This window comes from Oryzias latipes, chromosome 17 (assembly GCF_053564925.1).
Source record: "Oryzias latipes strain Hd-rR chromosome 17, Olatipes_Hd-rR_3.1".
In the NCBI taxonomy this organism is placed as follows: Eukaryota; Metazoa; Chordata; class Actinopteri; order Beloniformes; family Adrianichthyidae; genus Oryzias; species Oryzias latipes.
The window spans coordinates 22,263,735-22,289,000 of NC_136253.1; the positions used below are offsets into that span (position 1 = coordinate 22,263,735).

At 42.7% G+C, this 25,266-nt stretch overlaps 1 protein-coding gene across 3 annotated transcripts in view; it reads left to right on the forward strand.

Annotated features, from left to right (window-relative positions):
• cdh24b (cadherin 24, type 2b) overlaps window positions 1–25,266 on the forward strand; it is a 255,290-nt gene that overhangs the window by 192,865 nt on the left and 37,159 nt on the right. For all 3 annotated transcript variants that reach the window (XM_078935508.1, XM_011486562.4, XM_020710942.3), the window contains 3 exons: window positions 15,227–15,483; window positions 17,276–17,412; window positions 19,845–19,966. In XM_078935508.1, coding sequence (XP_078791634.1) covers window positions 15,227–15,483; window positions 17,276–17,412; window positions 19,845–19,966 — 516 coding nt within the window. The remainder of the gene's footprint in view (window positions 1–15,226; window positions 15,484–17,275; window positions 17,413–19,844; window positions 19,967–25,266) is intronic.

Below are 25,266 nucleotides of genomic sequence, written 5' to 3' on the forward strand. Positions count from 1 at the left end.
TCAGACATTTCTCTGATCTGTGGACTGTGTGATTATGTCCTTGTTATGTATCTTGTCCTACATGCACTGCGGTTTGTTATGAGTGCAAGCCCAATTTCATTAAAATATAACAATGTTGGAGTCACCAGACTTCAAACGACATCTTTTCTTATTCTGCCAATTTATTTTCCTGAATTATAAATAAACACACCTCAGTGACGTGCGACAACACGACTGCAGAGAAAAGGCAGAATTTGGGACGATTTCAGTTACTCCAACTGAATTATTTTGCAGCTTTCCTAAATTTTGCACCAACAAATTATAAAAAGAAAACATTTGAAAATATTTTACTTTGCTAGACAGTTTAGAAAATACAGTTTCATGGAAATTATGGAAATACAGCTTCATGGAATATTACTAATTTTACTCTGATACATCTACAGCAGGGGTTGCTCACACTTTTTTGGCATGTGAGCTTCTTTTGAGACGACAATGTCTTAGAGATCTACCTACCTACCTACCTACCTACCTACCTACCTACCTACCTACCTACCTACCTACCTACCTACCTACCTACCTACCTACCTACCTACCTACCTACCTACCTACCTACCTACCTACCTACCTACCTACCTACCTACCTACCTACCTACCTATATATATATATATATATATATATATATATATACCTGTCTCTAGAGGAACTTCAATTATTGTCTCGATGAAAATAAGAAAAATCAGATTGTCGTCCATGTTGGTTAAGGACTCCACCACCTGAACATGTCACCAACACGTCATGGGCCAAAGTTGAACTCAACTTGTCCTCTTTGCCAAAGTTTGTATATTTAAAATCTGGATGCGCCGAGACACTTAAAATGTGTTGCTGCCAGACCGCCACTCGTGATGCTCAAAACGTTTGTGCATTGAAATTGGACGCCATTTGGCATTTGGTGTGAACGCAGCCTCAGTCACAACTGCAGGGGGAAAATGGGCAAATCTCTCGGGGGCACACAGGAGGCTCACACAAAATCTTAAGATTGTAGACCAGCCAGTGAGCCAGTAGAGCAGAAAATGTTCATGCACATTTTTATTTCTGCGGTCATGCTGGGGGTGACATGTTGAAGGGAATTTTTACCCCCCTTACAGAGTGCGGACATGTTGCGCGCTACTTTCCCTGCAGCCTGACTGTTAGAAACGACGGTACTTGACAATCAGCGCGTAGTTTGTGTGGACGTCCTACGGGTGTTCTACGGCATAAAGCAAAATCCTTTAAAACCTGGATTCCACTCATAAATATTTTTATCTGATAAAGAGGCATATTACTGTGATAGTTTCTGCAGAGGAAAGAAACCTGAGACCTACTTTTTTTTTCATTAAAAGGGTTTTTGCTATATTTTGAGAAGTATTCTATGCTAACATGTTTGTGCTCATGAATGTACTTCTCATTGCATTTTTCCTGGTTAGTACCTGGGTGCATTCATCTTTCTGAGAAGGACATTGGGTGCTTTTGTAAACATGCAGTTATCTGCTCTCTAATATGAGCAGGGGATGCAAGAATGTGTGTGAGAGTGTCAGTTCACAGCCTTGATTCTTTTTTTTTTTTCTAATGTGAAATAAAAACAATCCACACCTGGAGGAAGCACGCAGAGCTGGATTTCATGGTCCTTTAAGAGATTTTCTGAAGAGTAGGAGAAAAGTGGGAAGAGGGTGTGAAGAAAGAAGCTGGAGGAAAGGAGGAAGTAGGGGAAAGAGAGAGGACCTGATGAAGGAGAGAAGGGCCGCCTAGGGAGGAGTGTTTAAATGAGGTCCTGTGAGGCAATGACAGCACAGAGTGCAGCGTAACAAGGGAATAAAAGTAAGGCGAAAAGAGCGAGAGATGTGGGAACAGACGAGGAGGGAAATACGGAGACGACAAGAGCTGCAATATCGGTGACAGCCTCACAGAGAAATAGTACAGCTGGAGACTGAAAAGCACAGGGGAGTACAGAAATATTCCTTCATACAGTTAAGTAAATCCATATTAAAAATGAGAATATAAAAAAAAAGGGGTAAAATAAATTCAACGGGGAGTCCCTTACAGGCTGGGAGTTCGGAGATGCCATTGCAAAAAATGTTAGCGATTCAAAGCGATTAGTGGAGGATGGTAGACGAGAAACGGAAAGGAAAGGAAAAATTACACGTACAGTAAATAAAAACAGGACACGTATCCCACCCACCAAATTCCTCCCACTGGATTCACACACAAAACAAAACACACAATATTAGTATTTCAACATGGTCTCCCTCATGCTGCTTTGTGCGGCTTTAATCCCTCCACAAAGGCACCAAAAGAGGCCGTAACGTAAATTTGACTGCTGCCAGGAGGGAGCTGTTTGGGGGTGTGTGGGGGGGTAATATTCAGGTTTCATCAGGGGGGATGCTGTAAGTTTGGAATGTGGAATATATGAGATGTATTCAGACAAAGTGAGGCATCAGTTTAATCAGCTGCAGAAAATTTTGAACGCTCTGTTTTCAAATTAAAAGAAAAAGGGTGAATATTAAAAAGAGAGAAATCCACTCACAAAATAATGTTTGAATGTCTAAAAAATTTAAAGTCCTCGGATAATATGGCTGGTGAGGAGGGTTGTAGAGGGTAGAGTAGTGGGGGGGTGGAGCTGTAGTTGCGCGGTGATCTCTGGGTTGCTTGGGTTGGGTGCCAGGGCTGGCTTGCGGAGACGGGGCTCCGGCTGGGTGGTGGGCGGCTCGGGGGTTCTCGGGCACCTGGCTTCGTCCTTGGCCTGTGTCCGGCGCCCGGTGGCCCCCATGGCTGCTGCCTGGTATGGCCAAGCACGCCTGTCCTGTGGCCTGGGGGCCCAGACGGCGAGTTCGCCTATGCCTCTCTGCGCCGGGGGGGCCCCCTACAGGGGACCCCTTTGCGCCTGGCTGGGTGGGTGGGCAGTCTCTCTTGTCCTTCTCCTTCTTCCATCCTCCCCCCCTCACATTCTTCCCCTCTCCCTCCCTACACACACTAAATGTAACACAGAAATAAGAAATAATAAAGAACAAAAAGGGGTTTCTACAAATTTACGCACTGGTTTTTCTGAGTTATCTAACCTTTTTTTGTGATGGTAAAACCTGTCCAACACAAAAGGCCTTCAGCTCTAATCTGTTTGCTCAGTTGTTGGACAGAACAAGTTAGAAGAAAAAAAAAAAAAAAAACTAGTTAAAGTCCCACTCCGATCGTATTTTGATCTCTTGTAAAAGCATTCCCAGTGGAACCCAGTGCAAATTAAAACAAAAACAAAAACAAAAAGTCATTTTCTATAGGACATAGTTTTGGAAAGCAGCAGAAGTTCATTCGAAATTTTTGGGTGGGATTGTTGGTGTGGAGGAAGCCCACACCCATTTCCCATTATCCATCTGTTTTGGACACTCTCTGGCTAGCTTACAGCCCCTCACACCCCAAACTAACATTTCTAGTGCAACAAAAAATGGCGAGTAATATCAGAGTTATCCAGTCGTACAGTTATGAGCCAGATACCAGCTCAGACAAAGAAAAATGAAGACCTACATGGGTCTTGTGGTCTACAACTGGATTAATGAGTATGGAGCAAAGCAAGGAGCATATTTTCTACCTCATAATCAAGCTTTTTTCCAACTGCATTTTTTCATCTGCTCCTACTTCACAGTAAATTGAACAAAGAAATACTCATGAACGCAGTTTTAATCTTATTTTTTCTTTATTTATGTCCTCCATCATCAGAAAATTCCTCAAGAAGATGTTTAAAAACACTTATTGCACTTATTTTAAACATAGTACATCACGGTGTTGCATAGGTTAGCTTTCATTTATAGAAAATAGTGAAGACAAGTGAATAAAAAAGGATTTCAGAGTCCTGACATTTTACCACAGTTCAGTTTATTTCTTACGTTTTTTAACTAAATCATTTACAATTCTTGCGATGTATTCCAGCTCAGTCCAGATTATCTCGATTGTGTTGTAATGTTCTCTTTAAGTGACTAACAGATTAAAGGTTTTTGGTGTAATTAACGCACTGAGCAAGCAACAGGTGACTGGTAGAGAGGAAAAGATTAGATGGAAACCTCCAGTGGAACCAGACCTATTGTGCAGGGACCTTTTAGTCCACCCAATGTCATAAATACAATATTGAAATAATAAACTAATAATAAACTGTATTTTTTTCCATCTGCTCCCGATTTACAACAATTTCATTTAAAAAATACTCAGAAATACAATTTTGAGCTTAATTATCTTAATATATGTCCTCCATCATCAGAAAAATGCCAAAATAACATGTGAAAAACACCAAAAACAAGTTTTTCATTGAAGAGGGTCTTCAAAAAAAAAGCGTAAAATTTGCACTAAATTAGCTGCCCCACGTTTTGCACTTTTACAAGAGTAGCGTTTTATTTTTGGGTCAAATTCACACACACTGCAATATCCTCTTTCTTCTTTTTTAAATTTTTTTTTAGTAGTCTGTTAGTTTTCACAGCGCGAAGATTGTAAATAGCAGACAGAGATGATCCGCGCGCCTCCAGAGAGGGAAAGATTTCCGAGCAGAACGATTTGTGTGGCCCGACAGTCGGCCTTGACCTCGATGGCCATCTCGCCGCTGTGGGCCGGATCTGTTTAACTGCTGATCTGCGGGAGGCACACACAGACAGAAGCACGCCACGAGCACGGAGGCGCACCTCCACAGTCAACAATACACTGCAGAGAGATATACACAAATCGATGTGACATACTTGACCTGGCTGCTCCGTCTCCATAAAGTGCAGGGAATGAAAGGGGGATGTGGCACTTTTTCTCTTTTTTTGTCCTTTTTTCTTTTTTTGGAGGATGGAAAGGAAAGCGAAGTTCTTGCTGTACCTCAGATGTGTCACATGGGAGGTGGGCGAGAGCTGCAGGAGGGTAACCAGCAGCTTAGGAAGAAAAAGAGACAGCTGTGAGGAGGCTTTTGGAGGAGCTCTGGTGATATCTGAAAAAAAAAAGACAAAATGGAGAAGACGAAAGCAAACTGAAGATGGAAGGCGTTGCTAAGAGAAGGCGAGGAAGCCACGTTCCATCGCCATGGATGACTGAGAGTTAAGCAGTGACGGCCAACTGGAGCTCGTCCATAACCCGAGTGTCGCCTGGAACTTTTGACAGCATTTTCCTGTCAGACTCACAGAGACCTCCAGCAAGAAAACCATGTTTCATCTTCTACAATCTGCACTGCTGCCCTTCTCCTCTTCCTCCTCTCATCTTCATGCTGTCTCTCTTCATGTCATTACTCTTTCTCTGCCTGCCAACTACAAATGCGAGGGGGGTCTGTGTCTCAGCTGGGAGTGGGAGGGGCAACAGAAGAAAAGAAAAAAGTCCTCCTCACCCCTCAACTGTCCATGACAGCAGAAAAATACACATTGATCTACATTTAAACTTTACTAGTCCCTACTTTTAATTAATTGTTGCAGCTAATAGTTTTTTCTTTTCTTCTTTTTAGTGGGTGTCTTTGTGTGTCCTTACGCTGCGGACTCACCAAGCGTGTGACGCCCATTTAAGAAGGCATTAAACACTTTCAGGCCATGGTGTTCACACTGGACACGCAGGGAGGGGCTTCTTGTTCTCTACTAGCGCATGTCCGCCACCTACAGTTGGAAGAGGCTTGGTGCGACATGTCTAAGCGATGCAAATCTCTCAAATCTGTGGTTAGCGCTCGTGCCCCACGTCAAGAAGGTCTGCGGTTCAAGTCCCTGCTGGACCAGAACACCGATAGGGGACGTTCCTGTGTGGAGTTTGCATGTTCTCCCCATGCATGTGTGGGTTTTCTCCGGGGACTCCGGCTTCCTCCCACTGTCCAAAAACATGCTTCATAGGTTAGTTGGTCACTTTAAATTTGTTTATAGGTGTTAATGTTAGAGTGCATGGGTGTGTGATTGTGACCCTGTGACAGACTGGTGATCTGTCCAGGGTGTCCCCTGCCTTCGCCTGCAAGTGGCCGGGATAGGCTCCAGCAGCCCCGTGACCCCAAAAGGGACAAAACGGTTAAGAAGATAAATGAATGAATGAATGAGTTCTATTCCAATATATGAAAGACTTGGTGTTGTAAAATTCTAGCCGAGCACAAACTACAATTATTAAAATCTCCTTTAAGATCAATCTGATTAAATTAATGGCTCTTCTGGGAATTGAAAAGGACACCATCCATCCATCACTACCAAATCTGATCGGTCAAAGTGACATGGTTTCACTTTCAACACGTGTTCAATGGATGCGCGATTTGTACATGGAACCCAAAAATGGTCGTAAGACGTTGCATGGCAATGCCTAAATGTGAGAGTTTTAAACGTGGTTTAGATAGATTTTTCATTGAAAGTGGTCGCTGGAACGCCCGTTGGGGGTGTGAGGGGCTGTTAGCTAGTGGGTGAGCGAGTTAACAGAGAGCTCTCAGCTTCGGGGAGGGGAATGTTCTGCGGAACAGTCCTGCCCAGAACTTAGAGGTGAATTATTAATGAGCCGATCTGCAGAAACTATGTCCTGAATAACAACTCAAACCTTTTGATTTTGGTTAAAAGCGGCTAAATTGCCATTAAACACTGGGATGGCAGTGGTTGAGCAGGTCAGCTAATGATCCAAGGAGTTGGTGGTTCAATCCCCGCTCTCCCCCCAGCAAACTGTTGTTGTATCCTTGGACAAGACATTTCACCCACCTTGCCTCCAGTGCGGCTCCACCGGTGTGTGAATGTCCCGGTGATGGTCAGAGGGGCTGATGGCGCGTACTGGCAGCCACGCCTCTGTCAGCTGGCGCTGCATCAGTATCTTACCATCACCAAATATGGAGAAACATTTGAGCGTCTGGAAAAGCGCAGAAAAAAACCTATTATTACAATAATCATTATTATCATTAAAATACCAGAATGGATTATTGGATTGGATCTTTAAATACACGTATTTATGCTCTATTTTGCTAAACACCTCATTACACCCATGTACTGTACTCAGTAGCATTTTTGTGACAAACAGAGATCACCTGGCTCACCACTGAATCTCAGAACAGAATTAACACGAATCAGTGGGTGTTTTGAGGTGTGTTATGGGGTGCTGTGAGCTGTGTAAGCCTGCTATTTGTGAGCCTTTTTACTCCTCTCACCTGGGGGACGAGCGAACTCATGCATGTGTCAGTTTGCCGTTATTATTTCCATATGCTTTCACTTAAAAACGGCTGGCTAATCCTCGGTCACACGCCAGCAGTTGGCCCAGGATTATCTGTGTTTGTTTTCTCACGCGGAGGAGAGATTGCGTTAATCTCCTCCGAGCGGAGGGGAAAAAACAAAACCAACAAAAAAAACCCAGAGAGATGGAGCAGAAGAAAGGAAATATAAGAAAGACAAACTTTTTTTCACATAAAAAGAATAAAGGACAGTGGAATGAAGCAGACAAAGGACTGAGTGAACTTCTATGGGCCTATGGGCATGTGGGCTGTGTCTGATTTAGAAAAAAGAAAAAAAGAAGAGCTGCCAAGGACAGCACGGTGCCAAACCTTGCATGTGCATGCAGCGACGACCAAACATCACATGTGTGTTCCCCCTCATTTATGTGGAATCCTGTTTGCGGTCAGTTCCAGTCAGAATCTGCACCTCTGCGGTTCTTTTCCACGCTCACCCTCTTTGAGCCGAGCAGCTACGCCTATTGGGTCGGCCTCTTTGAGGAGAGGAGTATTATGTGTTGCCAGTCTACCATGCAGGTTAGCTAATTAATTTGTGCTTACTGTGGAGCATATTTAAAAGGGAAATTGTAGAGGAATTAGAATTTCAAAGAGGACTGTTAGAGCACTGTGGCACAGGACACAGAAAGGTTACAACCGGGGAGTGTGTGGGTGTCTGGCAGGGAGGGGAAAGAAGAATTCAGTAATTTTCGGAATTCATTTAGAAAACATACATTCATAGACGGCAGAATTAGGATGAAAAAATAAGAAAAGAGTTCAAACGGAAAACCTTTTAAGTCGAACAGATGCCATGACCAATAACTTTGGGATCAAGTGAATCGGTTGACTTTGGATGTCAGAAGAAAAAAAAAGCTGGATAGTGGAAATTCATTGATTTTTTTTTTTTAATGTCAACCGGACTTTCAGAAAAAAAAAAAAAAAACAGCATTTTTAGGAGTTCATGAGCTAAACCCTCATTAAAAAGCAAAAACTGACACCCTTTGTGGAGTAGAGCGCTCTGTCATCTGATGTCATCTCATCTTCTGAACAAAGGCCACATTCTGGATCAACTCATATTTTTGAAAACCTTACTGAAATGCGTTTCAGCAAGTGACGATCTGACCAACAGTTTAGTTATCTCTGTTTGATATGAATACATATGATACAATGATATTGCACAGATATTACCCCCCCCCCTTCCAAAATGAATGCAATGATTTACACCTAAATGATTTTATTTAAGGACATTTGTTTCAGAATTTGGAGTAAAAAACACTTTAACTCAACAAGTGGTTTTTATTACACTTTTTCTGCGCAGAATTGTGTTTCGGTTATTTTGGAAAAGTTTTTCGCTCTTAAATTTTTTTTTTATGTTTAAAAAAAAAAAGAAATTCCAGTTCATAAATATTTTCCCAGCATTGAATGACCAAGAGAAAAAAATACTGTAACCATATCTACAAAAATAAGTTCTTGTATCTAAACATATAACACCCCTTTTGTTTCCTCATTTAATCTTTTTAATGGCTGTGTTTAGTTGTAACTTTTTGTATGAAAAGTAAAAGCATTTGTGTAAATTTTACATGTTTTTTTACTTAAATGCAAATATTAATACTGATTTAGGGGTCACATGAGTACAATTTACCTTTAACTATCGAAGATGAGTATGACAGAGTATCAGGACCACCATAAAAGTAAAAAGAGATTCATGTTCAAGAATAAAGTTGTAAAATTACCTGAACTCTACCTGAATTAAATAAATAAAAAATCAAAATTCAAAATTATGAGGAAAAAAAAAGGTAATTATACAATATAACAGTCATCAATGTAGGAGAAAACGGTTTTAGTTTTACGAGATTAAAATTCTGAAATCTAAAAGAATAAAGTTTTATTATTAGATAAAAATCGTAATTATACGGTCTTAAATTTATGAAAAAATGTGTAGTTTTATGAGAATAAACTCACTGAATTATGAGTAAAAGAGTCAATGAATTTTTTCTCATAATTCTATTTTCCTTTTTTTTTATGGGGGCCCTTATACACGGTTGTATATAAGAGCACACATACGTACATTTAAATTTCAAACAATCTTTAAACTTTAAATAATTTTTAAGTTTACATTTTTAAACAATGTGACTTGTTATTGCACCCCAGCAACATATGTTTACGGGGTGAAACCTTTAGGTTCTGGTTTCCTTTTTGCCCTGGTTTCATTAGCTTATCACCCACACCTGCCTTTAGTTATTTTATTCTCTCACCTGATCTAAACCAGACTCTATGTTAGGCTTTGGTTTTCAGTTGATCCTTGTCAGGCAGTAGCAGTTTTTCCTATGGGTAATGTGGGCGGCCGCCCAGGGCGCAATCATGTAGGGGGCACAGAAGCGCCTATAAAACAAAAAACATTGACAGTTTTTTTTTTTTTCTTTTCTGTAGATTTTCTAGGCTAAACCACCCATTTCCACGTAGCGATGATGAAATGTGCACTAGAACGGTCCTATTACCACGTCAACTTGGGGGTGAGGGTGGGGGGCACCGTCCGGTGTTTCACCCAGGGTGCCAAACTAGCCAGGACCGCCTCTGTCGTCAGGTCATCTGTTGTCATTTCTTTTTGTCTCAGTGGTTTGTTAATGTTGGGGTTATGTGCCTCCTGCCTTCTTCAAACAAATTTTAAAAAATGTACTTAGTCAGTAGCCAATGGTTTTCAGAAAAAATAAAAACATTTTAATTTGTTTACTCACTTGTGTAATATGTTGCTTATATTAACTCCATTAGTTTAAGGTTAAAAGCAAATCTAAATTTAGCTGTGAAGTTTGATTCAGATCCAGATTACCCGGGGTATGAAGTCCAGAGTTGAAAAACTCACTAAAAAAATAATTTATGTGCATTTTTAGATGATAGTTCTGAAATTGTAAAAAATAAAATAAAAAGACAGAGGGCTGCAAAATTTCCTTTGATTCATATTGTTTTTGCAAATATGTTGTAAAGGTCTCTAAAGCTTGGCTGCAGTCTTGTTTCGAGTGTGAGTTAATTCAGGATAAGATCAGAGTTCAAGTTTGTGGTGAGAGCTGCTTATTGTGCAAAATCTTAGTGCTGTAAAAATGACATTTTATCCAAAATTTTTGTCCCAACTGCTGTTATTTTATGTTTTTATTATTTAAAAACATTCTTCTTGAAACATTCACAAAGGAGTTTTTTTTTTTTTTATCAAAGTGTGAAATCTTTTTAGCAAATTGTTTTTTTTAAATAACTAAAATAATAAAGTAATAAAATGTACTCATACAATTTTGATTAGCATTTTTCTTATTTTCCTTAAACTGTATAGGATTTAAAGATTTACCAAAATCTTGAGCCCCTTAAATTATTCGTTTCACCCCTGTTTTGTGTGTGCCAGCACATTTCTACTGTTCTCATTTACCACCCTTTCTAAGTCCTTTGCCACCCTCTGAATGAAGTATTTTTTCCCCCACTTTAACACGTACTTGCTTCCTTATTTGACCATGAAATAGTGCTCCTATGATCTCACTTGATTCAGTCTAGTCTTTTTTTGTGTTTATTGCTGTATTTAAGGGCTGTATTTCACGCTTTTGACCCACTCACTTTTCTTAAACTGTCAAAAAAGTACCTTAAATCGATGTTATCAGTTATGGAATGAGCGTCTCCCTGACGTTAGATATTTTGCTAAATGTATTTGAACATTACTGATCAGTACAAGGAAAAAGCGTAAGCGCACCACTGATGCAAACATCAGACTTGGAAATTGATGGTTGCGACAGTCCTCTGACTCTTTTTTTTCTTATCATTTTGAGGTTTTAGAAAAGCCAAACGACATTTCGGCATACTGAAACATACTGCCGATATACTGCCCTACCTGCAGATGACCACAATCTGTTAAGCCAATAAATTCCAAAATGACAAAACTACACTAATTAGTGTCTTCAGCGGCTAGTTGGTTAAAGTAGTTAAAAGCAAGGATGATGTAATGCAGTGGTAAAAGCGTGTATATAAGGTCTCAGGCTAATTTACAGATGGCAGAGTCGATTTTTCTGCTGTGCCCAGCAGTGAAATGTGTCACACAGAATCTGCCAAAAGGTATTTTCTCCTGTAAAATGTAACCACCATGAAATGATTAGAAGAAGGCCTTTTTTTTGTTGTTGTTGTTCTTTCTCTGTGTCATTGCTTTGCTGGCTTGATCATAGCTCACCGTCCACATTTACTGTCCTGCTGCCTCAGCCACACACTGCACTTTGTCTCCCCCCTGCCGGTTAAACTGAGCCTAATTGCCCAGTTTGAGCATTGTGTTTACAATCTGTGACAGCGACTGTGCCCAATCTTACAGGAAACAGATTTTTATTGTGAGTAACATTAAAAATTGTTAAAACGGAGCATTAGGGATTTTTATTTTTGTTGCTCCAAACATTTGTAGGTCCACCGTACATAGAGGGGGCTAGAAACGTCCTTAAAGTCCCACTCTGATCGTCTTTGAAACTATTTTCAAAGTCTTCCTAGCGGCCTTTTAATCATCATTATTGTAGCCAAAATCAAAAAATCTGTTATTTTCAAGGACAGTTTCTGCATAGCAGCAGCAGTTCATTAATAATTCACCTCTGAGTTGTGGGCGAGACCATTGGCTCAGAGTAAGCCCGCCCCCACTTCCTATCATCCATCTGTTTACGCTTTCTCCCGCTAAGGAAAGCCAGATAGGTTGATATTTTAGACAAATTGTGCCTTTTGTGGTCCAAGCACCAAATTTGGCATGGATGTACCCTGGATGCCCTCTTTCAGAAAAGCACGACAAGAGGGGATCTTAGGGTACATCCATGCCAAATTTAGTGCATGTACCACAAAATGCACGATTATATTAACCGACTCCACCAGCTAGCCTACAGCCCCTCATACCCCCATCCTAACGTTACAGGTATAACAACAATGGCAAGCAATATCAGAGCTATCCAGTCGTACAGTTTTGAGCCAGATGTCAGCTCAGACAAAGGAAACAAAGACGTACACGGATCTATTCGTCTGCTGGTGGATGCATTAGAACGGAGCGGTTGTACAACGATTCCAACGGCATTTTTGCATTTGCTCCTGGAATACAACATTTTCAATAAAGAAATACTCAGAAATGCAATTTTAGGCCGAACTTTCTTAACATATGTCTTCCATTGTGAGAAAAAAAATCGCCACATAAAGACGATTTTCTTTTCTCTGTCTTCTAACAGAAGAAGCCTCTGCATTAGATTACATGTTTTGCCCTCCTTACCACTAACTAGGTTTCACCTGAATCTACGTTGGTTTTTGTTTTACTGCAGCTTTATCAAATTGGGGTTTAGCATTGAAACCGCAGACTCGAGGGCAAACGCAGTCAAGGTGGATAGTAGCTGCTGCTGCTTTTATATCTTTGGGAAGAGAGACATATCTGCCCACAAAAACCCAAGGCGGTATGAGTTGATAGCAGTGGAATGAAGTGTTCTTTCATCTATGAGTGTGTGTGTGTGTGTGTTCTGACTCTCCAGTTTAACGAGGAACTTGTGTGTCACATGATGGAGTTCAGGAAAACACAAAGAACTGTTATGTCACAGTACGTGCTTACTGCAGGAGGGGTTCAGTGGGGACGGGGGGGGGGGCATTGTGCTTTGTCAGAGAATGTGCCCCTGTTGCACCCACACCAGGAAGAAGAGAGGGAGGATTGGTTGGTATGTGATGGAGCGTGTGATGTCGTAGAGGAGGGGTGGGGGTGGAGGGGTGTGCAGAGTGATGGAGTGCAAGGTAGAGAGAGCAGGGAGGGAGGAGGGGGGGTTGATGAGTGTGCACCCGCAGCGTAAGTGACACCTCTCCTCCTCAGACAGATTGTCTCCCTCTACCTGTAATAATGGAGACCCCGTTAGAGCACAATTTCCTTCCATCTCCCGCCCCTCTGCATACCCACTCTGTCATCATCTCTCTGCCTTCTGCGCTCCTGAACAATTCCTCTTGTTTGTTTGAGTTATGCACCGAAATGTGAGCGTTCGGATGCCTTTGCATCATTTTTTAATCAATCTGCAGCTCAGAGGAAAAAAAAAAACAAAAAAAAAAACTTCAGCTTTTTTTGCAAAACAGCTTACAGTGGTCGGCACAGATCTGAAGGAAGGAGATATCAATATTCCATCTGCTGTTGGAGTCGTCTGAGTGATTTCTTCTGACAGCAGAAAAGCAGTAAAGCCAGAGAGCCCCATTTGTCACGTCTTACATGCTGATTTCTTCCAGTCACACTCAAATATTCCATCTGCACACATGTTTTAAGGGCACACACGTGTGATAAAAGATCTGACGAAACATAAAGGAATTGCTCATGCACGGGGGAAAAAAAACAGACAAACCTCAGTTATTTTGTGCTGCTTTTCCTAAAATTGAATCAACAGCAGGATTGGGTCAGCGTGAGGCTGATATATGTGATTACTGGTGCGTGCCTCTGTCCTCGCTAACAATCATCAAGAGATCAGAGACTATCTCTTCCCTTCAGAGCTCGCGCGCCGGCAGGAGAGCGGCGCCCAATCACACGGAGACCACAAACAAACGAGCTTCATAACTTCCCCGTAACAAACAATCACAGAGTGAAATGAAACCGACTGCACCTGCGTAGAGGCCGGAACACAAAGGAATTTGTAATGCTTCTCGTGGGCAGGTCGTGGGCAGATACAATTCTCCATGGTGATAGAGGGGTCTCCATGGCGAAAAAAATACAACTCCGATATAAGCCAGTGGTGCTCATTACATTGATCATTTGGATAGATCGAGGGTTATCAAAAGTAAACATACGAAAAGTTTTTATTTTTTAAAATCTGTCAGCGAATAATCATCCACAACGTAAAGTACGTAGCTTGATTTACTTGCAAAATCGACCATCGTCTGACTACGGTAGTTACTGCACATGCGTGTTTAACTACGCGAAGTGCACATTATTTCAGCTGTTGGAGAACCGCTGGCCTGGCCCGCATGTTTGAGGCCCACTGCTGACTCGACTGCCCCTTTATTGTTGTCCTGGAGCACATGCTTTTTGAGCCCCACCCACAGAGCACGGACCACCGTGCGCTCAGTCGTAGTTAAGCAAGCCGCGATTTTAGAAACTTGGCCAACTTTTTATATACCCCTGGATACTGGGCGGCTGGTGGCAATTGATATGTATGTCTGCCATCCGGAGACATTTACACATTGTCCAATCAGATCTGCTGCCAATTATGTTGCCACCGCCCAGTTGTCGGGCAATTTCGTATTGCGCGGTGGATGTTGTGTCTATGACTGTAGCATTAAGATGGCTGCACGAGCCTCAAGGGAACTGCAACACACACCTGCTCTCCATTCAAAATGCTGCTGCACCTGTCTTAGACCCTCTACGGGCCCAGACAACCCAAAAAGCTGCTGCACTTGTACAGGTCAACCCCCATGTGACTGAGGCTTTTACAAGTATCGTAGGGGCTGTAAGTTCTGCTGCTGTTTTTATTTATTTATCTTTTTATTGGGGTATTACTCAAGGAACTTCAAGAACCGTCAAGGCGACATCCAGACATTCGCCATAACTTTAGTGATCTAAAGAATCCTTTCAACTGAGCGTCAGGAATCTCATTGGCGATGCGGTTATACATCAACACCTCATGAATGCATTTTCCCACTTCACAGAAATCCCACCATCTGAGCATCCGTCCACCAACAACAGCCTTCAAAGTGTCACTTAAGATACCCGAACGGCATGGACGGCAACCAAGATGTTTTGCTTCCAAATGATTCTGGGATGATTTGGATGTAACCATTCTCCGGCTCTGATCTGCCCACATTTTTCATGATGTGCCATCTCACAGCTTTTGATATGTAATCTAGCAGTCATCTGCAGAAAATTTAGTGTGAGAATTGCTTCAGATGAAAGCGCAAGCAGACTATTGGAGCTGAATCTTTTTGGCAAACACAAAAATTAGCATAATTTCTTGCTACTAAAAAGTGTCCCCTTTGCTAATCTCCTATTATGTAAATGTCTGAATGTGAAAGAAAGCCACCTGCCATGAAAAAACTGAACTTTTCTCACCTTTGCTTTTCAGGGGGTGGACTATGAGAGCCGCAGCTCCTATTCCTTTTCTGTGGAGGTCCTGAACCCCATCGTGGACCCTCGTTTCCTGCGCAGGGGCCCGTTTAAGGACCGGGCATCGATCCGGGTGGCAGTGCTGGATGCCGACGAGCCACCGAGGTTCTCCCACACCCGATATCACATGGATGTATCCGAGAACTGCCCCCCAGCCTGCACGGTGGGTCGGGTCAGTGCCGAGGACCCTGACACTGGACTGACCAATAACATCAGGTACAGTTTTAAAGCCTTGATTATAGCTAAATGAAAATGTTGTTTTAAAACCTAAGTAATCTCCAAAATCAATTATCAACTCTGCCTTCCCTCAAATCAGTCACCCAACACAAGAGCTGGTTTATTTCATAAATATATTCACTGAATTTTTCAGATTATAAATTACACTTTTAGGAGAAATGTATTTTACAAAATACGGGACAAAGAACGGACATTTCCTCTTAAAAGGTAAATCATAATAATGGAATAGATATGACTAATAATCTGAATATTTGCACGCTTGAGTACTGTAACACATTGATCTGTATTTAGCTTCATGAAACATTGGAGGTATCTGGTATTTTAGTCCATATAACAATTATTCAGATAACCATAGCACAAAGAAGATGCTAAACTCTTTATATCACTTTAAATCATTAAATAAGTTGAATTCCTATTCTTGTATTTGTCCCTTTGTCTTCTTCTGCGTTGCTGTCATTAGCAAAAACTGATACATACACCTGCAGTGCCCTCTAGTGGTTGTTGCTATTTATTTTTTATAAAAATTACATCTAAATCACACATGAGTATAATGCTGCGTTCACACCACTGCCATTAAAAAGTCTATCTGCGCGTTTCAGGCTTGCGCGTTGAAGAATCTCGCTTTTACGCGAGGCTACGCAAGTTTATAAGTCCGTTTCCGTACAAAACACGCAGCAGCCTCTTCCAAATGAGAGTACATGCAGTAATATGGGGTTCCGACCCCTCCCCAATCTAACGACCAATGTGACGCTACGTACACACCGAGCATGTGTTGCTCGTTCACGAATGCCCTTTCACTGAAGAAGCAGGTAGTGGCAGGGAGGGGCCTTTTCATCTTTTGGGTTTTGACTGTTTACTAGCGCATGTCTGTCCCCAGTTCAAAGAGGTTTGGTGTGAAATGTCAAAGCTCTAAGCTTTTCTTTTCACAGTTTTATTCTGATATATAAAAAACTTGGTGTTATATAATTCCGGTCAGGCACTAATCACATTTAATCATTTCTCTTCCATGATCAGTTTCCAAATGATTGACACTTACATAACCACCAAATCCAACTCCCTGATTGGTCAACGTTCAGCTGTTTGGTTTAAAGGTCCAACTGGTTTAACTTTCAGTGTATGTAGAAAACGGACTTAAAAACATGCGTAGCGATGCGTTGAAGTGAGATTTTTGAATGCAGCAGCCCTTAATGCAGGTTCCCGGGTGTTTACATAGGCTTTTCATTGAAAGCGGTCGCTCGAACGGCAGTTGCTTGGACCTCATATGCTAAACGTACGTTCAAAAACCTGCGTCCAGGGCATTCTTGAACACACATCACACATCCATTGGGGAAATTAACAGGAGTTCCACCCCGACCAACTTATGCTAAACAACTTGCACTCCGAAAAATACAGCAGTTTTCTGTAATTTTAGTCCCGAAAAGTTTAAATGAGAGATAATTGATTTGTCTGTAACAAACCCAAGAAAAGGTTGTCCCAATTAAAGGCAGGACTGCTTTGAGTAATGTGTGGGGAATAGAGATAGCTTATATATTCATGAAGATATTTAGATAATTGGTTGCACTTCAAAAGACCTCCTATCTCCTGTGATAATCTCACTACATTAATTCTTTGGCCATTTGAATGCCGACTTCCTTATCGCTCCTTCACACACTCGCCCTGTCGGCGTCTTCCGCTCCGCAAAGCCACTGCCAATTGTAGTCGCTCTTTGCAGCTCCTATCGCTCCTCCGTTCACTCATCCCTCTGATTTTCTCTCCCGTTTCTCTCCTTAAGGTTTTCCATTGATTCCCAGTCCGACCCGGAGGCTCTGTTTCGCATCACTCCAGATACCGGCCTCATCACCACAGCCACGGAGCTTGACCGGGAGCGCGAGCACTGGCACAATATCACAGTCATCGCCACAGAGCGAGGTCAGGAGGTCCCTCTTTGATCACCGCTTAACAGCGCAGCATCATTACAGCTTACTTGCTGTGCTATTTCCTCCCATTAAAGTCATTTTTATTGTGAAACCAACATTTTCCACCCCTTGACAACTTGCACCAACTCACAAGAGGGAGACTTTAGAGAATGTTTATACTACAGTGTCTGAAAGGTCACTGTTGAGTGTGTGTTCTTTGGCTCAATGAGCAGTTTAGTTCTCCAGTCATGAAACGAGTGATAGCTTGTTTCAGCAGGTTTGGCAATCAGGAGGTCTTTTTAGAGTTTATGAAACCCCAGAATACATTTACTGGCTGAAATGCAGAATCCAAACATCCTAAGCTGCAAAAACACGCCCCTTACAAATAAGTCACTAAGTCCTTAAAAACTGCAAAAATTATTGGAACCTTTTTTTTTTTTTAAATCTAGCAAATTTGTTTTGTAAAGCATTAGTCAATCAATCCCTTTAGCACTTTTATAACTGCAAGAGAGAAATCGAAAGTGGAGCTTACTGCACTGCCTGAATGCAACAGCTGCCATTGGTCTGGACTAAAGGGGATAGTTATTTTTTCTTAAGTTTCTTTCTAAGACCAAACATTTTTTAAAGAATAAAAAAAAGAATTAAAAAAAATAAAAAGACCTCACAGCGTTGCTGCATCTCGTGACAGCTCCAGAAATATGATCTAATGTTTGTTAGAGGAAGGTGCAAACCTATATATAAAGTACAAATGTAAACATAGACAGAGGTTTGGCCCAAAGCGGGTTTTATGAAGGAGAGACAAACCTGCTAATTGCAGTCTCAGCATTACACATAAATCTATGATGAAGGGTTTTTTCTGTTAAGGGCAACAAAATACCTGATCTAGTTTAGAAACACTGTTTCTATTAATAATAGTGAAATGTGTTATTCAGGTATATTATTAATATAGCAAAGCTGTTTTGATCCGAAGAGGTTTTTTTTAAAGCCACTGCATCAGTTTTAGGGAGGGATCAGCAACCAAGGGGCCAATCAGGTCGAGTTCTCACCAATCACAGCCCAGCAGAAGCCACATTATCTTAATACGACTTTTATTTGGATTTATTTAATTGTTGCTATTGTGATGAACAAAAATTAGCTTATTTTTTTGGGATAAAATATAAACAATTCGATATTTTTTTCGGAATATTAAAATGGTTCATAACATATGACAGTTTTATACGACCTCCTTTCAAAACAAGAGTCAAACTGTGTAGCAAATGTAGAAGTAGGTTATCAGTGATTAAAAAGGGATTAAAAATAAGGGTTTATACAGCCAATCTTACTGTTGTTGCCATAAATGTATAAGAGAACACTATAATTTTCTTTATATATGTCACAAGGATGCCACAAGAACGTGTTAAAAACAGCAAAAACTCAATTTTCATCAGAGTGGCTCTTTGAAGTAGTGTATTTGAAATATCTCAAAAGAAAACATGTGATAACTGTGATAAAACCAATCCACAGTCCCCCTCAGCTAAACTGCTCTGTAGCCGGATTAGATTTTTGGAAAACCCCAGCAGTGAAAAGGACAGAAGAAAGGTTGTTTCCAAATCCAATCTTTACTCAAAATCTACCCTGGACACTGTTGTGTGGACTGAGGCGACGGCCCAGCGAGCGCCTGCCTTGAATAATGAGCTCCGTCTAATAAACAGACTGTGTTGACACAAACACAGCGGGAGTCCTGCCACGCCTGAGGGCAGGCCTGCTCACCCAGTGGCGAGACAGCAAGAGCTCATTTTCTGCTCCTGTAGTGATGGAGACCGGTGGCTGCCATCCGTGACACAGCGTTACCGCTCGGCGCTGGCGATTGTGACGTAGCAGCGTATGTTGATGTGGAAGGGAAGGGAGTGGAAATTGTGCGATCCTCTCTTTAAGCGCAGCAGGGGTTGTCTCCCTGGATTTGTGGTGGGTGCCGCTGAGCTGGGCTTGTGTCATGACAGACTAGAACGCACAACGGACAGGGGGATGTTCTGGAGGCTCAGACTATGACTTCATGCGATTCCAGCACGGATTTAGGAACTTTCTTGTTGGAGTGCGTGTATGGCCGAGTGAATATGGTGTGGGTGAGCCTATGCCAATCCATTTGAGCTGCAGCACTGCTCACAGACTGCCTGTTCTCTACACCCAGCTTTTTCCCCCCTGATTTCTCTCATTCAGAGTCACACACATGAGCTCTTTTGACACCATGAGATGTTTTGGCTGAGAGTAAAACCCTCTGAAATGGAGGGATTTGACTCCTTTAGTAGCATCAGTTCTACTCCAGCTGGGTTTTTGAGCAAGCTCAAGTATGTGTTGGCTAATGTGATCCAGGAGGTTTTGGACCTAGACAGCAAGCCTTGATTGTAGGACAATTGTTGTGTTCGCAAAAAAAAAGAGTAATTATTTATGAATCTTTATCCTTTTCAGATAATCCCAGCCAGGTGTCCAGAGTTCTGGTTGCTATAGAGACGCTGGACCTGAATGACAACGCACCTGAGCTGGACAGACAGTACACCACAGCCTTGTGTGACTCCTCCTCCACTGGACAGGTCAGTCTGTATGTGACGTATAGCTTGTAAAAACATCTACAAGTTACGTTTTTAACTTTAAGTATAGTGTTTTGGTTTTTCACCAAAAACAGGCAAAAACTGTTTATTTTTTTTAATCTTACTACAACAATTCGGGCAATTTATTGATATAAATATAAGATTATTTTACATTTTTATCAGATTAACAAACACCCTTTTTTTGTGTTCCTGAAGATCTTTAACGCCTTAATGCCTGATTTTATTTCCAGCTATGAAAAAAAGGAAATTCCTTTATGTTTTTCTTTGAAGTAGATGCTATATTAAGATAATTTTAGAGCCGAAGTGTTTTGTCGGATATTCGCAACAATAGCCATCAAGGCGTTAAGTTGGTCTATTTTCCTCCTTTGACTTCATGGCGGAGAAAAACAACGAAACCATCTCCGAATTTTAAAATATTTCCTTTTTTCCCATCAGTGTTCCTTTTGTCAGAGGAAATAAAGAACAAAACTCTGTTTAAATGTGTAAACATTAAGACGTGATAAAATGAACACAATATTTGTATGGCATAAAGATGTTCTACAATGTTAAAAAAAATTGAAGAAACTTTTCTGTGATTTTCTTTCTTTGATTTTTTTTTCCAATAAAGAGCCACAATGACCATGAACGCATCAATGCAGCCACTACAAACGTCAAACCACTAACTTTTTGCGTTCTTTCTAGCCTACTCAGATCATCTTCTGATTTTTTTTCCAATCGTTCCCAGTGGTCTTATACTTATGATAATGCCGTTTTTAGCCAAAATCAACAAATCTGTGTCTTTTTATAGGACAGAGCCGCAGTAGTTCATCCAAATCACCTCTGAGTTGTGGGCGGGAATGTGGGTGTGGAGTAAGCCCACCGCTACATCCCATCATCCATCGGTTTACAGCCCCTCACAACCCAACCTAACACTACCAGTGCAACAAACATGGCGAGCAATATTATCCAAGTTATCCAGCCGTAAAGTTTGAATAAAGGAATCCTCAGAAATATAGTTTTAATCTTCATTTTCTTTATTATATCTCCTCCATCATCAAAAAATGTTACAAGAACATGCCTAAAACACCAAAAACATGACTTTCATCAGAGAGTGTCTTTAAATCACCAACTTTTCTTTAAAACAAACAACCTCAAGCTGAGTGACGGTGTTGCAAAACCCCGAATTTATATCTGGTTCTTTGTTTTTTGCTTGTTATTGCATCTACTACAAATAAGAAAAACAGCTGAAAATGTCTATTGTCAGTGTCAACCAGAGCATGTTTGTTAAAACCCTCATATTGGAAAACAGCCAAAACAGATATTATGAATTCGCACTAAACTTTCAACCTAGATTGTCAAAGATTACATTTTCTTAACTCCATAGCTTTGAAATAAAATGTTTGAATAAATTTAGAGACATTTTATATTACCAAAAAGTTAAAGTATGCAGCAGAATAAGATTTCTTTTCGTATTTTTTCCTATAAAATCTGAGGAAATAAACTAAAAAAGTGTTCAGTTTAGGCAGGTAACCAACAAGCACAGACCAAATCACATAAAAAGCAATATTTTTCTTTTTGTTTCAATCCAAAAAAACAACTATCGATACCGAAAAGTGCTCAACAAAGAGGGGTCAGAGGTGAAAAAGGGGCCACGCTTCCGTGAAAAAACAAATAAAAACCTCTGGTCCCAAAAAGGGCAGAAAAAAAAAACCCCTTCTCCTCTTTTAAAACCTGAAACCCACGATATTTATCTGTGATATATTTTCTTTTTCTGTAGAAAACTTTAAATGAGTCGAGCTTCACATCATTAATTCTGTGCTCACAATCAAACATGGTAATGGCATCGTGACCATGGGGTTCTTCATCAAATTAGATAAGATGGGTTGATGTGAAGGGAAGAATGCATAAACAGTGCAGTGGAATATTTAACATGTCGATGAATGCAACCATACTTTGTTAAAACTGAAGGAATTTGAGCCTCTGGAGAAGCTGATATTTATATGTATTTATATGCACTTTACATAAAATACCTGACAACACCAGGATGTAAACCAGATACATGTATGTATGTTTATACCTACATCCAAACTACCATAAAAGCTGTAGTTCTTTTTTATATAAAAGAACTACAAGCAGTTTTGCCTTATCTTCCAAGCAGAAGCAACTATAAAAGCATTCAAACATGCATTTGCGTTTATTTCAAACGAATACTTCTTTGAAAAAATGCTTTCAGTTATGTAGAATGCTCCCAGAGAACATTTCCTTTTTTTCCCACCATGGGAACGCCTTCATAGATGTCGGCGCCGCTCAGGTCTGCGTTCAGCCACTTCCGAAGCTCGTCAGCACTGCTGAGGATTGCAATTTGTCAAGAACACGTTAAAGGAGCTGAAGCTCCTGTCCACACGAAAGTGGTGGCAGCTCTAATTCTGGCCATGTGTCGACAGTCGAGGCGTTTGTTATTGAGTTTCTGCATTTCCGTCGAAGCGCACACAGAAGTAACACTGGAACACTTGTTTAGGCAGAGAGAAGGACTTCAATTCTGGGTAGAAGTCTGGTGTGGTCAGCTGGAGTGACAGAAACAGGAGTGGGTAAAAAAAAGCTTAAACAAACAAAGACTACACCCTACCAATCCCTAAAAAAAAGATCTAGTGCTGACAATTTATTTCTGTGGAACAATAATAAAAGAAAGAATGACAATTTTAAAGACGGATGGATCGAAAAACTTTAATGAGTTGAAGGAATCCCACTGAACAATTTTATGCTCTGGAACGCTCAAACCGACAACCCCGCAGTTAAAACCCATCAGTTGCAGAAGCCTGGTCTGACGGCGGCTGACCAACTTACAGAACAAACGGTCTGCTTTAGATTGTTTTTTCCTGCTCCCACCCATCCATGATGAAACTGACATGGAAGAAGCAGGCAACTGTTTTTGATTTCACCATATCAAGTACCTTTTTTAAAATTCATTCAATAACGTATTCACGCCTGAGCATGAATAATAAATATAGGGCCTATGTCATGCTTTTTTTTTTTTTTTTTTTTTTTTTTTTTTTTTTTTTTTTAACTTGTCCTGTCCAACAGCTAGGCAAACAGATGAGAGCTGAGGGCCTCTTGTGTTGGACATATTTTATTCTAACAAGAGGGGTTATTCATCTTCAGACAAACCAAAGGTATGTCTGAATAAACCCCTTTTGTAATTGAGGCCAAACTTTATTAATTTCAATCATGTTTGAAAATCTTTGGTGTTGGACCGGACGGAAAAGGAAAGAGGGGAACAAGAGAGAGGGGGGGGTAGGAGGGTGATAATAGGAGGGGAAGGGGGGTAAGACCATGAAGCAGCATAGAGCAGACAGGTTTACTGGTTGTTTATCGTTACGGTACGGTTCAAATGTAGTACAAAAAGGGCGGGGCCTGTTCACACACACTCAAATATTATCAACACACCTGCTAGCCGCAGAAATGTCCACATGTCAACATGCACACAAAACAGATAGTGTTCACGAACGCATACCTATGCCTTTAAACCAACTAGTGTGAAATCTTTCATTCATTCAATCATGCAAACTATTAGTGCAAAGGTGAGCTAACACCTGTGCTCAGGTGAGTGTTTATGTTCTTCTAAAATGGATGGTGGAATGTGAAAAGAAGGAGGAGGAGCGCCCAGCCACCCCCACACCCATACCCCCGCCGCAGCAGCAGCGGCAGCCGGAATTCCCCCAGCGCCACCGGGAACAGGCAGGGAACAACCGCCCCCCGGGCGACCAAGACCGCCACCCAGGCCAGGGCCAGCAGGACCGCCGCGAGGCCCCCAGAGCCAGAGAGCAGGGAGGCGCAGAGGGAAAGAGAGCGCCGCCCCAGCCCAGCCAGGAAAGCAGCCCCCCGCCGCGCCGGAAGAGCCCAACGCAGGGCCCCACCGGAGAGGGACGCCCACAGCCCCAGACGAGCACCCCACCACCACCCAGGAGTTCCGGGCATCCCCCCGCCCCGACCCCAGGTACGAGCCAGGACCCCCCAAGGGAGACCCGCTCCGCACTCCAGGCAGCCACCCACCCGGCCCACGGTTGGTCCAGGTAGGAGCAAGGCAGGGGCCCGCCGCCCCCGCCCAGGAGGGGGGAACCCCGGGGAAAAAAGGGCGGCCCATAAGGGATGTTATAAATATGGCCCGACCAGGCTCGGCCATGTTGGAAGTTTGGCGGGGCCCAGCGCCCAGGGGCAAGGACCAGGACCCACCCCCCAGGGACACGAACACCCCCGGCTCAGGTGTAATATGAACCCCCCCACCGCGCGGAGAGAGCACCGCCGGGCCCAGGGAGCCGGCACCCAAGGGACACGGCCGCCATCGCCAAGAGGCCCGCACCCCCCACCAGGGACGGGGTAGGGGACAGATGGACCCAGGTCCCACCTTCCTTGTAAAATGTGTGTGCGTGTATGGGTGTTTGAGAGGGTGTTTGTGTGCATGTGTGTGCGTTTATGTTTGAATGTATATATTGAAGGGGGAGGGGTGTGTGTACTAAGGGGGGTGCAGTTAAAATTGGCGAGTAGGGCACTAAGGGGACATCTCCTGATTACTCACAGTGATGTCCCCTCACCCTCCACACCAAGGGGCCCTAAATGTCTAAGGTGCGGTTAAAATTGGCGGGTAGGGTGCCAGGAGGACATCTGCTGCTTGCTTGCAGTGATGTCCAAGCACCCCCCCTACCAAGGACCCTACGTGTCTAAGGTGCAAATAAAACCGAAAGAGGGGGGGCCCACTCCATACGGCAACCATAGGAGGGGGGCCACTCCCAAGTAGCCCCCCCCAAGGCGCATCGCAGGCTAAACCCCCCACCCCCTCACCCTAATATGAGGTTATATAAGGAAGGGGGTAAGTTGGGGACAGCTGGTAGACTGTCCCCCGGTGGTCAAACAGCCGTCCCCCAGCCCACCCCCAGCAAAGGGGCCAGGGCCACCCAGCCCAGGGGCCCACCCCCGGAGGCGCCGACACCCCAGGCCCGGCACCACCCACCCCACACAGAGAGAGAGGAGCCAGAAAGCGTCGCCCCCCCCCGGAGCAAGCCCAGGCCCCCACCCCCAGACGCCGGCCCTAGAAGAGCTCTGGTCAGGCCTCGACGGGACCGAGGAGGCCAACCGGCCGAGGCAACCACTGATTGCCTCAGCGGAGACCCCGACCCGCTAGCCCCCCCGACCCGTACTAATAATGGGCCCCCCCTCCCCCCCAGAACGCCCCCCCACAGGACAGGGCCGACAAGCCCCCCACCCCACCCCACCCCAGACCCCGCAGCCGAAGCGGGTGATACCCAGAG